The sequence below is a fragment of the Blennius ocellaris genome (genome assembly GCF_963422515.1).
Source record: "Blennius ocellaris genome assembly, chromosome: 5".
NCBI lineage: Eukaryota > Metazoa > Chordata > Actinopteri > Blenniiformes > Blenniidae > Blennius > Blennius ocellaris.
In genome coordinates, this window is record NC_137654.1 from 11,712,173 (window position 1) to 11,726,332 (window position 14,160).

At 39.2% G+C, this 14,160-nt stretch overlaps 1 protein-coding gene across 1 annotated transcript in view; it reads left to right on the plus strand.

Annotated features, from left to right (window-relative positions):
- cacna1db (calcium channel, voltage-dependent, L type, alpha 1D subunit, b) overlaps positions 1-14,160 on the plus strand; it is a gene marked incomplete at both ends in the record, with an annotated part of 70,575 nt that overhangs the window by 37,243 nt on the left and 19,172 nt on the right. Inside the window, 17 exon segments of the mRNA XM_080495968.1 lie at positions 1,012-1,164; positions 3,003-3,100; positions 3,102-3,200; positions 5,605-5,708; positions 5,917-6,086; positions 8,674-8,748; positions 10,362-10,449; positions 10,617-10,643; positions 10,974-11,134; positions 11,249-11,474; positions 11,583-11,790; positions 11,874-11,994; positions 12,122-12,236; positions 12,366-12,426; positions 12,527-12,587; positions 13,218-13,326; positions 13,433-13,562. Of these exon segments, the coding sequence (XP_080352094.1) occupies positions 1,012-1,164; positions 3,003-3,100; positions 3,102-3,200; positions 5,605-5,708; positions 5,917-6,086; positions 8,674-8,748; positions 10,362-10,449; positions 10,617-10,643; positions 10,974-11,134; positions 11,249-11,474; positions 11,583-11,790; positions 11,874-11,994; positions 12,122-12,236; positions 12,366-12,426; positions 12,527-12,587; positions 13,218-13,326; positions 13,433-13,562 (2,006 nt within the window).

A 14,160-nucleotide genomic window follows, 5' to 3' on the forward strand; every position in this document is an offset into this window, starting at 1 on the left:
TTAGTTTAAATTCTCAAAGACAAATAAGTAGAATTCCAACGTTATGTCTTATTTAATCATGCCTCCTCATCGAAGATTAATGCAAATGTTTTAGTTTTCATGTAGCAAATCTGATTTCTGCAGCCTTTAGCACACATGAATACATTTTGTTGTTTTTCTTGTCTCTGTGCAGAAGCTACAGTGCTACGTACACAGCAACATTTGATTCTGATCTCATTTTGTTTGGTTCTTCATGTCTACTCGTTGTACTAAATGAGGGAATTGCCAATGAATAAATGACAAATGCCACTTATTTTTATCCAAACATGTAAGTGTAAATTGTACACGGGTTATCCCACAGGCTGATTTGTATCATGTGGTTATCTTGTTTTGTCTTCCAGGATTTATGTTTGACAGCCTCCCTGACAACAACTTCACTCACAAATACAATGTTTAAGTCTTCTCTCCATTCCATTTACAGTGTGCAGACACTTTTAATTGGGGTAAACCTTCAAATAGCATTCAGCAATGAGCCTGGATCCTTGGATTTCATCATGAAACTACAAATAACTTGCTAATAATTTAATAAGATGTTTAAATTAGTAGTGTATTATTATTTTTCCATTAATCTAATAGGTACCATTGAAAATCCTTAGAAGAATTTTATATTGTTACCAAAACTCCAAATACATGATTGGATATCACAAATATGGTCAAAAATGCAGAGAAACATTATTGAATGTATGAAAAGCTTCATTAAATTTTATTTAATATAAAAAAAAAAAATGAAATGCAATAACTGCAGCCAATAATACGTCAGTGTACATTATTGAAATGTAAGTGGCTTTATTACATTTTAATGGCATTAATACATGGTACTTCACCCAAGAGATATTGATCAGAATGAGGAAATATCTAGCATCAATATTTGGCTGTGAAATGAGTGAACTGTATCTCAGTCACTTTGAAGAGCAGCTTGATGTGTCCATCCAGGCATGCCAGTGTGACTTTGTCTCATGTGTTTCCTTGCAGGTTTACAAGTGGTTTTAAACTCCATTATTAAAGCCATGGTTCCACTGCTTCACATCGCTTTGCTGGTTCTCTTTGTAATTATTATCTACGCAATCATCGGCCTCGAGCTCTTCATTGGCAAAATGCACGCCACCTGCTACGTGATACAAACAGGTAAAGTTACACAAAGAGGTTTTTTGTTGTTGTTGTTTTTTTTTACAATGCTTCCCTTGTTATTTAGTCGTATTACTTTACTGACTTTACTGATTTTATTGTCCGAGTGTTTTAACATTAGTTTTTATTTGTTTGAGAGATTTAAAAAAGAAAAAAAAAAAAGCCTGTGTTAAATAGAATCCCACAAAATGGCCTTCAGTGCAAACAGCTACAGATTTCTGTAGGGATACAAATTTAATCCCTTGGAATAAATGAACACATGTACCTTGTAAGTGAAAGCTAACAAGCTGCTGAAAACAGGACAGAACAACAGATGGCGGATTAAGTCTGGAGATTGAATGACTAATTTCTGGCTATTGTGTAAACAAGCTCAACCTTTACTCGTCGTCTTGGTCTCGGTGTGGCACATACATTCGGTAAGTATGGATAAGTGGAAAGGCATTGTTAGTCATAAATGTCAAGTACATATACCTTCTGTGTGGCAACAAGATGTAAAACCACATCCATATTCCTAAAAGGCTTACTGAGGGGAGCAAAGCAGCTTAAATCGCAGGGCATGTTGGGCTTCAAACAGCAATTATCATCCAGGATCAACCACTCTATTATCCCTCTCTCCTCCACATCCAGTTTATCTAAGCTCTTCCTATTCCGTCTTGTGTGTTTGCTTTTTGATGTCAGGAGACACATTGCACACTGAGGTCGAGGGGCGATGAAGGAGCAAGACGGGAGCTCCTTTCAATTCAGATTTCTTGCACCAGGAAAGACATTTCACTTCACTTTAGACATGAAGTTTGACTGCAAAACACAAAGCCTTTGAACTTAATGTTTAACAATAACTTCATAATTATAACGATACGATTGCAAATAAAAGCAATGTTGCTGTGCAAAGACCCTTTATAGTTTTCACTCTTCAAGTTAAAGCCTCTAACAAGCACCAGTCATCACAAAGCCAGTGACTGGCCGAGAAAGTACAGTAAGTCCTGCATTCAGCGAAAATGTGCCACTCGGTGTGAGACAAACAGTGTATTGTGTGAGTGCAGAATTTCACTCTTGATGGGTGAGAGGTGCAGGACTTGTAAAATACTTTCTTTGAGGAGTTTTGTCTGGTCAACTGGCGAAGGAGCTTTGATCATCATGAGGGAAGAAAAATATCTTCTCCACTTATAATAAGAATGGGGGTGATGAGGTGGAGTGTATCCCCCCCCCCCCCCCCCCCATCTTGTTGATTTTGTGTTCATGTTTTCACAATTCTCTCTGAAGTCTGGTAGTGCAAGAATGAGAAGATAGTAGTGGAGTTGCTAAAACACTTTAACTGCTTTTTTTTTTTTCCCACCAAACAATTAAAACTTTAATTTTTGGTGGAATTGATATTATGCAATTTTCAGAACGGTAGCAGCAATTTTTACTTTTAAAAGAAACTGTTGGCACTGGCCGTCAACAACAAATGGGAATACTTCAAACATAAGTGCTGTCGCACAGAAAAAATTTAACTATTTATTTATTTGTTAGTTAACTGAATAGCTTGAAGTAGGTATTTCAGAATGAAGAGAACAGCTTGTGCTGTTTGCAGTTTTGTATTAATAAGCAGTATCAATATTTGAAATAACAGAACAACTTTTAAACCATGAAAACCATTTAACTATAATTTTTTTTGTAGGACTGCTCCATTTGAGAGCCCCGAGTTAGCAAATTGGTGCGTTTATATTTGTTGTTGATCACCTCTACACAGTAGAGTCGATGTGTTTGGCTGACGTTCTACTTGTGTTTGCATTAGTTTACAATTGGGATTTTAATGGAGCAGTTGTTGATGGTTCCTCTCTGTGTCTCTGCACCTCCAGGTACCCTGGCAGAGGAAGAGCCCACGCCGTGTGCAGTATCAGGTCACGGCCGTCACTGCCTGTTCAACGGCACGGCGTGCCGAGAGGGCTGGCAGGGCCCCCAACAACGGCATCACCAACTTCGACAATTTCCTGTTCGCCATGCTCACCGTGTTCCAGTGCATCACCATGGAGGGATGGACCGACGTCCTCTACTGGGTAAACTCCTGATTAGTCATCGGGTTTTATTGAGTTTTGTGACATGAAAAATATTTATTTCCAGGAGTGATTGAAGTTTTTTGGCTTTTGTTTAGAATTTTAACTTTTCTACATATCTATATTTCTGAATGTAGACTCTGTACACCACCAAAATCGGAAAGAGTTTGAATTGTTATGGTTTATTAAGTTATGTTGCACACCTCAGCCCACCACAACCGACCTTGAGCTTTTTAAAATTAGGTTGACAACCACAAAATGTTTTTTTTTAATTAAAAAAGAAATAATTATAATTGAAGTAAATATTTCACCTGATACAAGATAGAATAATATTACAAATGGGGGAGGCTGTGTCTCAGTTGGTAGAGTGGTCATTCCATCTCTGCCTGTACACGTGTTGAAGTGTCCTTGAGCAACACACTGAACCCCAAACTGCTCCCAATGGATGGATTAGGTGTCTTGATGGCATTCACCTCTATTGGTGTGTGAAGGTCCCTGTTAATCCAAAGTCTTCTTTCAGGCTTAGAGCGTTCACCTGAAGAGTCTATTGATCAATATATCAATTGTAAAATAGAAGGAAGACTCACTCTAAAACCTTTTAGCTTTTCATTGGCAAAAATCACCAACAGCTTTTAATTATCCCAAACACTCAGCATTGACAATGAGTTTACATCTCAGTCTACCCACATGGAGACTCTCATTTATGAAATAATGAACTCTCCATTACCATAACTGGTCTCTCTCTCTCTCTCTCTCTCTCTCTCTCTCTCTCTCTCTCTCTCTCTCTCTCTCTCTCTCTCTCTCTCTCTCTCTCTCTCTCTCTCTCTCTCTCTCTCTCTCTCTCTCTCTCTCTCTCTCTCTCTCTCTCTCTCTCTCTCTCTCTCTCTCTCTCTCTCTCTCTCTCTCACACACACACACACACTTCTCACTGCTCTTATGCATGGATGTGTTACCATGGTGATTTAATGATGATACTGCTGTGGAAGTGGAGGAAGGTGATCAGACGAACCTGAAAGAAGCACGGAAGGAGAAATAGCAGTTTAGATGGGGGGATGATTTAAATGTGACCTTTCACCTTTACAGATCAGAGAACTACCGTATTTTCTGGACGACAAGCCGCTACGTTTTCCCAACACTTTGCACCCTGCTGCTTATAACACGATGTGGCTAATTTATGGATTTTTACGGGTTAACGGGCTTCATGCCGCCAGATTCTACTTCTGCATGTAGATACATGCTGTTTTTAGCTCCTGCTTCTCCAAAACTTGCCTTAAAAGTGACATTTCTGTAAAGTGCATCGTAAAGCCAACGTGTTGCATCTGTGGCTGAGAAATATTCCTTCTCAGAATCACAATCAGCAAATAACCGATAAAATACTTTATCAACAGAGATTAAATGCTTTGTGATCATGTGTCTTTCTCTGTCTGTCTGCGGGCTTCACAGCAAGTGTGCACAACACGGCACTGTGTGCAGGAATTATCAGCACTGTGAAAGACAGATTTGCGAGAATTGATGAAAATATGAGCCATCCCATTGTTCCTGCAGTGAAATTCTTGCCCTATTACAACGTGGGCACCTGCGGCTTATCGTCAAGTGCGGCTTATATATGTTGTTGTTTTTTGGCTAAATTTTGCAGGTACGGCTTAAATTCCGATGCGCACATGACAGCTGACTGTTTGTTGTGCTATTGTACCAGAAAAGGAATGTAATAATGTACATGAGTAAAGTAAAAGGGTTCAGTGAGGACATCATATGGGCAGTTTTAGCAACAGGGTTGGAACAAATGCACAAATAACAATTTCCAGGTTTTCAAAGGACATAATAAAGTCAGATTCTGGAGCTTTTACAGACACACACCATTCTAAATGGACAAAGTGTCAGGTCTGACTGTCTCTCTCCTCGTCACTGCCTTCTGCCTGCATGTGGTCATTTTTCACAGCATCATCACTGAGATTCACTCATGGAATTATTACATCTTGTTCAGTGTTACCCAAGTTATCGCTCACGTGGGTCCCCCTAGTGGTCACAGTCTGAGCTCCACATTTAGTTCTAACAAAGACAAAAAGTGTATTTTACTCTGTGTGTGTGAGGGAATTGAGTAAGTAAATGTAACTGGTTCCTTTCAGAGCTGACTATTAAATGTGTATATGAATGTGCAGGGGAACTTTACAGAAGACTTGTGAAATCACATTGATTACATCAATCTATATGTACTAAACCTGCTCATAAATGTTTGTGGGTGTGTGCACTGGATGTCAAAGTAAATCTATCGTAATAGATCCATTAATGACAAATACAACATTTCACTAACTTTATAAATGAATAAAGAAAAAGGTTTTACCTCGAAATGCTCTTCTGGTTCTCGCCCCTTAAAATACATGTTTTTTCCATCTGTGTTGGCGTACAGATGAATGACGCGATGGGCTTTGAGCTACCATGGGTCTACTTCGTCAGTCTGGTCATCTTTGGATCCTTCTTTGTTCTTAACTTGGTTTTGGGTGTCTTGAGTGGGTAAGTTTTACCTTTCTGTGTTGGGCAACTTGAATCTTTGACATAATGTTGCTGGAGCAGGAACAAGTAGCTGGTAAGATTGTGCGTATCCTCTGTCATTGGAGTAACTTACATGGTAGTTCACAGGCTCAAAAGCACAGTAAAAAGAATGTCCTGTTGGTGTGCAGCGTTTGTAATCCGGAATTGACACCGTGTTCTTCTTTCCCAGAGAGTTTTCCAAAGAGCGAGAGAAGGCCAAAGCCCGGGGGGATTTTCAGAAACTCCGTGAGAAGCAGCAGCTGGAAGAGGACTTGAAGGGCTACCTGGACTGGATCACCCAGGCGGAGGACATCGACCCGGAGAACGAGGAGGAGGGAGACGAGGAGGGCAAGCGGAATCGTGAGTTGATCAACTTCAGTATGTTTAGTCCCCGACATTGCTGCCTTGACTTCTCCTGTTTTGAAAACCTTCTCTTCATTCCGGTAATAGAGTGACGAAGAAGGAGCGGCGGTCCCTTAACATTTACATTTAACATGGCATTAAAAACAACTTCCTCCTTTTCAATTAGTTGAAAGTATGTCATGATACTGCAGAGTTAATTTCTTTCTTTTTAAATCAGCTCAGTTTTATTTATGTGTATCTCACTAATTGCAATATAGTCATTTCACAGCAGATGAAATTCACAGAAGCAACCCAACACTCCCACATCAGTAAGCATTAGAAGAGGTTTTAGAAACTCTGATTTAATGAAACCACTTCACATGTTGAAAGTCACAGTTATGGATTACAAGCTTACAGAGAATATCAGTCAAATGTCAGATTCAGCACAAATAAAGATGTTCAAATACCTTTTTGCTGAAGTGCCAATTCAATACCAGCAATGTTTAAAAAAAAAAAGGATGTTTATTGATAATATATTCATGTATTTAAGGAGCACCTCTACCTCAGATGCAGGCTGTGGCATTTCATGAGTCTGAAAGACATGTTATTAATATAAATCCATTTAGAACTGTCCAAATTGTTATTACGTGGAGGATGTGTTGTGCCAGTGGGATGTTTGTACATTTAACAGTTTTTTCAAGCTCTGTTTCCTGCACTTGTTGGGGAAAGAGGGATTTCTCTGCTTGTTTGTTTGTTTACATCACTCACATATGTCCGCCTGAGTGTGCTGGATTATTAAGTATGTAGTAATTCTTCACTTCAATCTTTGACAAATGTCGGGACTCAAGATAAAAGCATATTTAACTAAAATACTGTGTGATATGGAGGAGTTTGTAGCCAAAACAGGATGTATCCCAATGTGATACATCAATGAGAATATGCATGGACAACAGGATGTATTTGACCTGCATTGTTGACAATATGCACAATTTTGAGACATTTGCAACTTGTAATTTGAATGATCACGAGGAATTCCTCCCACTGAGTTTGTCTAAATTGTGGGAATTAAGAGTTAATGTAGACATCAGATGATTTACTTAAAAAGCATCCCTGACAATGTCTTTATATTTTCGTCTTTATTCAACACCTTTAACATAGCATGCGGTGTGCCGAGACATAAAATAATGCCTTGTATCCTGCAACACTGGAATTTGTTGGTGTCAAGACAAAGTGAAATAGAAGAACTCTTGATTAGTACTGATTAACAGAATCTATACAACTTTATTTAACCTCTGTCACTCCTTGAATCTCCGAATTACACTTTCATTTTGATGGTGTGGTTGATGATCTTATTGCCACTCATTAAACTTGTCATAAGCCTCACATCCATGTGTGATGGCTTTGGTTTTTGTTTCTGAAAGATTCTTGGAAAGACAAAAGTGGCCTGAGAAGCATTTCTTGGTTAATTGCGGAGTGTGCACAGTTTGCTCAGATTTTGTATTCTAGAATAGCCGACAACTTGAAATGCCACAACTTCAGATCACTTTTGGAAATGTGTTTATCGTTTTACGTATTCCAGGACTGGAGCCTCTTTGCTTGTGTACTCATTATATTCAGAACCGGTATTAATGTGCAGGGATATGAATTGGAATGCTATCTGCCTTTTTTTGGTTACTGCAGTGCCTTATAATCAATCACAGTGCTGTCAGTGTATCCGCCTGTCTGTTTTCTTTGTTCCCCAATAGTCGCCCTGCTGAAACTAACTCTTTCTCCTTCAACCCTGCGGTGTCTGTAAAGCTCTGTAGATTGCTGCTAACATCAGTTTCTCCTCTTTCCCTTTCTTTGTCTTTATACTTGTAGCTAATAATTCTTTTTTATCCTGTTTTGTTTTTTGTTGTTGTTGTTGTTAATCATTCCCCAGTCTTATAGTGTATTATGTAGTTACTTTGTCCAGAAATCATACTATTAAGAGATCGACTGTGATGATTTTTCCGGCTGCCATCTTAAGTTGGTTCAGCAGGACATTTTACAGTTTTGCATGGACAAATGTCAGAATAACACGGTTTCAAATGTACCTTTAAAATATGATAACATGTCTATTTTGGCTGGTTGTGTATTGGCTTACATTACAACCAATACAAGAACAAGTAATATGCTATCACAGTATCAATCCGGCTGATTACAAACTGATACTGCATCTAAGATATCAAGCATCGTGTTTAAATCCTCTATAAACTGTACATTGAGTTACTATTCTTCTATCAGCACTAATAACACTGATCATTGAATTGCAGACTGGTTCTAATCATGATTATGAAAACCTAAGTTGAATTCATTGTCAATAATTGCCAGTCACCAGCTAATACAAGGATTGATTTTTTTTTTTTACTGTAGCAGGTCATGTTAGTTTATGTAAATACTACAAGCCAGTCTCTTATATAAATCTTCAATTTGACTGTACAAGTGTTTAGCAGGCTTTTCTGGACATGGTAGCTGTCCCAGTAGCTTGTATTGCAGCTGTCTTTCCTTCTCTTGTACTGCTGTGTACTGACTCGCTGCTTCCTCTGCTGTCTGGCTGTGTGAACTGCATGTTGATAACGCCAAGGGGTCACACTGGCTGACCTAACTGAGAAGAAGAAAGGGAAGTTTGGCTGGTTCACCCAGTCAACAGAGACACAGGGTAAATGTGTTCGTGTGCGAGTGTCTGAAAGTGTGTGTCGTCCTGCGCATCTTCATGAGAGCAGCTCATCTTCGTCTTGGTGGGTGTGTCTGTCTGTCCCTCGGCACGTGCTTTGCTGTTATTGTTCAGTCACCGATCCTTTTCACCCTCATCCGGTCCCAAACTTTTCACATTGTCATGTTTTCCAGGTATTGCAAATGATCTCAGACTAAAATGAAGCCGCATAAAAATCCCATCCACACTAATTCACAGTTTTTCAAGGGATACACCAAAAAAATTACATTTATACAATTTATTTATGTACTTAATAGCGTGTTCAATCCCCCAATTCAATCCCAGAGTACCTGAGTTTGTGGAAAAAAGCAAAAAAAAATCTTTATTCTACAAATGCAATATTGAGCATTATCATCAGCTTGAATTAATGTTGGATGAACCTGATTGAATTATGCATATCCAGGGACAGAATTTTGAAGGAATCGGGAAACTTACAGATGGTTTCCCGCACATACAAACAAATGTCAACAGTATTTCTTTGGAATGTTCAATCTCAAATAAAACTGGGTGTCTTTCTTGGTGTTTAAAGATGCATTTAGGTTCAAAGAAACATTTTCTGCTATTATTAATGTTTAAAATGAGTGAGAATTAAAAACAGTTGCCACAGTGTTTGTGTTCTTCATCCAGTACTCATCATTTCAATCCCTTTCATCTGTCATTGAAGTATTTTATGCACGTTTGTTATATGCAATTCTGTAAATTACTGTTTATCATATGTTGTAACAATGTGACTTTGTTAAAGACTTATTACAGCACACAGAGCAGCCAGTTAATGGAGTGTGAAACGTAGTGAAAAATACTTCACATGTGCAGTCACTGGTTCATTATTGCTACTTAATGGGTATTTATACTATAGTGGGATCAACACTGATGATGGTGCTTATTTCATAATGACAAAGATAATAGTCTATACCGTATTTTTAATCAGATCTGGCAACATATGCTCATTTGATTTGGTTTATCAATAAAGTTCAACATCTGCAGAGATCCAGAAACAAGACAATTTCAGGATCCAGAGTTCAGCCACAATGTTGGTTTATTAAAATGTCTTTTGCTTGGAGAAATTTTTTTTTAACATTTTGGGGTGAATAAACAATTATTTCTTGTGCATTAATCTGAACCATCCTTGTAATGTAGACAGCTTCATTTTTTTTCCTGGATTTTGGTTTGGTCTGCAGAACAATAACTCATCACTTGACACTTATAATCACCAGCTAAAATCTTCTTTTCATTGTTTGTTTATTGACTGCTTGTAGACGATAACTCAGTAGACCCTTCTCTCTAGTATATATGGGTGTTTTTCTTCAGATTCCGAAAATTACAATTGATTGAAAGAACATTTTGTGATTGTTGAGCAAAGCCAAACCAAACGCTGCATGGTTATCATCAGGACAATCAGTCATAATGAATTAAATCAACGCTGTTTGAACGAACTGTGTTTCTTTCAGGACACAGAAAGCTCGTCGACTGAAATTTGAAAGTATTTACTTTGTGTGTGTGTGTGTGTCTGTGCCTGTGTCTGTGTGCGTGTTCGTGTGCGTGTGCGTGTGATCCTGCAGCGAGCATACCCACGAGTGAGACGGAGTCAGTGAACACAGAAAATCATAATGGAGAGGAAGATAAGTCCCGCTGCTGTGGGCCCCTGTGGTGAGTGGGATATTTCATAAGCAACATGCAGGCTTATTATTGACAATTTGCTTATAATTGACAGTCAATACACCGATTCAAACACCAAAGCACACAATTACATGTTACATAGCGTCTGTTTGTTTTTTTTGTTTTTTAATGCCTCATTTTTTTTTTACTCTCTCCAGTCAAAAAATTACTAAATCAAAGTGCAGGTTCGTACTCTGTTGTGACACCGCATGCCAGACCTGGTCTTCATGTACATTTGTGCACATATGTTGCATGACCGGTTAACGTTGTCTTGCATTTCCGTTGTTCAAATCCCTATCTCTTTCGTCTGAGTCTCACCAATGTGCGTTTTCCTTCTCGACACCCAAAATCCACTTGAATCAGTTTGTATACAGATGAATTCATGCTGTTCTTGTTCCTGTGCTGACCTTCATTCATTCTTCCATTGCTCTCAGTGTTTAATTGTTTGGTATTAAAATGTAATTGGATCTATTAAAGTGTAAGATTATGAAACGTGAAAGACTTTTGTTTGTCAGTCGTCAGTGGCGACGGTGGAACCGTTTCTGCCGGAGAAAATGTCGCGCAGCTGTTAAATCGGTGACGTTTTACTGGCTGGTCATCATCTTGGTGTTTCTCAACACTCTCACCATCGCCTCTGAGCACTACAACCAGCCAGACTGGCTCACCGAAGTCCAGGGTATCAAATTTACTTCATTTTGTTCTGTGTGATTGTAAAAAAAACCCAAAATCAATAAACAAGCTTGGTAATGATACAAACAGTGTGTATTTTACGATTTTCTTTTCTTAACAGATGCAGCCAACAAAGTTCTCCTGGCCTTGTTCACCTTGGAAATGCTGGTGAAAATGTACAGTTTGGGACTTCAGGCTTACTTCGTGTCGCTGTTTAACCGCTTTGACTGTTTTGTGGTGTGCGGCGGGATAGTCGAGACCATCCTGGTGGAGCTGGCCATCATGTCTCCGCTCGGCATCTCCGTTTTCCGATGCGTTCGACTTCTGAGAATCTTTAAGGTCACACGGTGGGCATCAGCATGAACCTCCAACACTGTTCCTCCATTTCAGAGCCCAGATCTGTGAGACCCTCAGTTAATGTACTTTTTTTTTGTTTTTTCCCCTCTCCTCTCCAGTCACTGGGCGTCTCTCAGTAACTTGGTGGCCTCTCTGCTCAACTCCATGAAGTCCATTGCTTCCCTGTTGTTGCTTCTCTTCCTCTTCATCATCATTTTCTCCCTGCTGGGCATGCAGCTCTTCGGCGGCAAGTTCAACTTTGATGAAACCGTGACCAAGAGGAGCACGTTTGATAACTTCCCCCAGGCCCTGCTCACCGTGTTCCAGGTTTGTGATCACAGTTGCAGATTATCTCAGCGATACGTTCACCGGATTAATAGCAGTCTTCTCCTCCTTATTGTGGTGACCAGATTCTGACAGGGGAAGACTGGAACACTGTGATGTACGATGGGATCATGGCGTACGGTGGGCCGGCCTCCTCTGGAATGGTGGTCTGCATTTACTTCATCATCCTCTTCATCTGTGGAAACTGTATCCTACCAGCCATGAGCACGCACGCAATGCATATGACTCTGTATTTTTAAATCACAGGTGTGTAATGATCAGATTATTCGAATATCGGATCGGATGGTGTTTTCTTCTTAAATCTCATGACCAGACATCCTGCTGAATGTCTTCTTGGCCATTGCTGTGGACAACCTGGCAGATGCAGAGAGTCTCAACACGGCACAGAAGGAAGAAGAAGAGGCCAAAATGAGGAAGAATAGTGCCAAGTACTGATGAAGACATTGCAGAATTTAATTCGTTTTTTCTTTATACATTTGTTACATTTTCCTTTTGCAGGATAAGACAACATGTCCCTCCACCTAATGAGTTGTGTTCTGTCGTCATTGTCCCCAAAGGGAAATAAGCTTGGAAAAGAAGAGGATTGAAATAATAGAAGCCAACGACGGTGAGACCAAGGTAAGATCTCTTCATAAATCCTGCCACTTGTGGCTGTGTATGTGCTAATTTTCATCTCAGTTATCGCACAGCAGTAGATAATGCTGATGGATTTGTGTAGGTGCCAGCAGACGGTTTGCTGGAGGAAGACAAAGAGTTGTATCCTGCCATTGACTCTCCAGGTAACGTGGCTTCTGCCAAAGGTTTTGACCAAACATTATCCGACACAAGTCAATGGTTGTCACAGTTTTATGGCCATTATATTAACTACAACTTTCAATAATCTTAATTGAGTGATTTTTCATTAGACACACCTCATGGTAGGTTGGATCAATTCCAGCTTTACTAATGGCACAGTATATGATACAAACAAAATAATGCAAAAATAATGTCAGAGGAGTTCATTTAAAAAGTTAAGTAAACTTAAAAAGAACTTAGTGTAATCAGCAAAACCCAGAGGTGGCAATAAATTAGGTGTTTGTGCTTCTTCGCTCTACTTGAGTAGATTTTTTGAGTAGTTAGTTGTACATTACTTAAGCACCAGTATTTGTTTTTCTGAGGATATTTTGCTCTTTCTCCTCCTTATATTCATCCTACTTGCTGCTCACAGTAAAAGGATCAAAACATCTGACAATAACAGCTATTATCCACACTGATGCTCCAAAAGCAGATTATTTAAGAGTTTGTATAATATAAGCAGCAGTAACCTTCAAACACAACAGATACACAAATGTCTTATTGGGAAATAAAAATGTTTTTGCTCGATGATGATGATGATGATGATGATGATGATGATATTGATGACGTCCCAGAAGTTCCTTCGGGGCCTCGACCTCAGCGGCTTTCTGAACTCACCATCAAAGAGAAGATCCCCCCCATCCCGGAGGGCAGCGCCTTCTTCATCTTCAGCAGCACTAACCCGTGAGCTTAACAAGACACTAATGCTCACATGTTAATTTGTAAACTGGCATCATAGATCATGTCTGAGCCTCATTGGCTTTCTTATGTTTACCAACTGTTTCTGTAGATTTCGTGTATTCTGCCACAAGCTGATCAACCATCAGATCTTCACCAACCTCATCCTGGTCTTCATCATGCTGAGCTCTGTGTCTCTGGCTGCTGAGGACCCCATCCGCAACTTCTCCGCCCGTAACATCGTACGTAATCGACTACTGAGAGTGTCGTGTTTAACTATAGGCAGCCGATCTGCCCTACACTATTTGCTGACACATTTGTCTCTATGTTGACATATTAATCCCATATTGCCTGAACTTATTTACATGCATATTAAAAGGGAAACATATTCTTGCTTGAGCAAAGAAACTTGATTTGAATACAGCACATGCATTAGATGCATAATAATGAAGTTATGATGCAAACTACTATTTTTTACATTGCAGTAAATATAATCTATTATGTCCAGAATATACACCAACCAGCAGAGGAAAACAGATGAAAACAAGCCAGTTTGGATTTCATATGTGTGTGTAAAAGTCTGGCTGTCACGGTACAAAAGTGATAAATTTATCATTTACTTAGTGCTGACTTACTGTCATGACTTGGATACTGAAACAATCTCCATTGTTTTGTAATTAAACAAGGTCATGCTCCGTAACCATGCCACATGTCTCTAAATTCTTTTGATGTGGCATTTTCTACTATAACTATCGGTAACGTCTATAAAGTGATAATTACACAAACATTATGTCATGTCACATCGTGCATTGGCTCACTGCAGTAACTCCACTTTAGCTG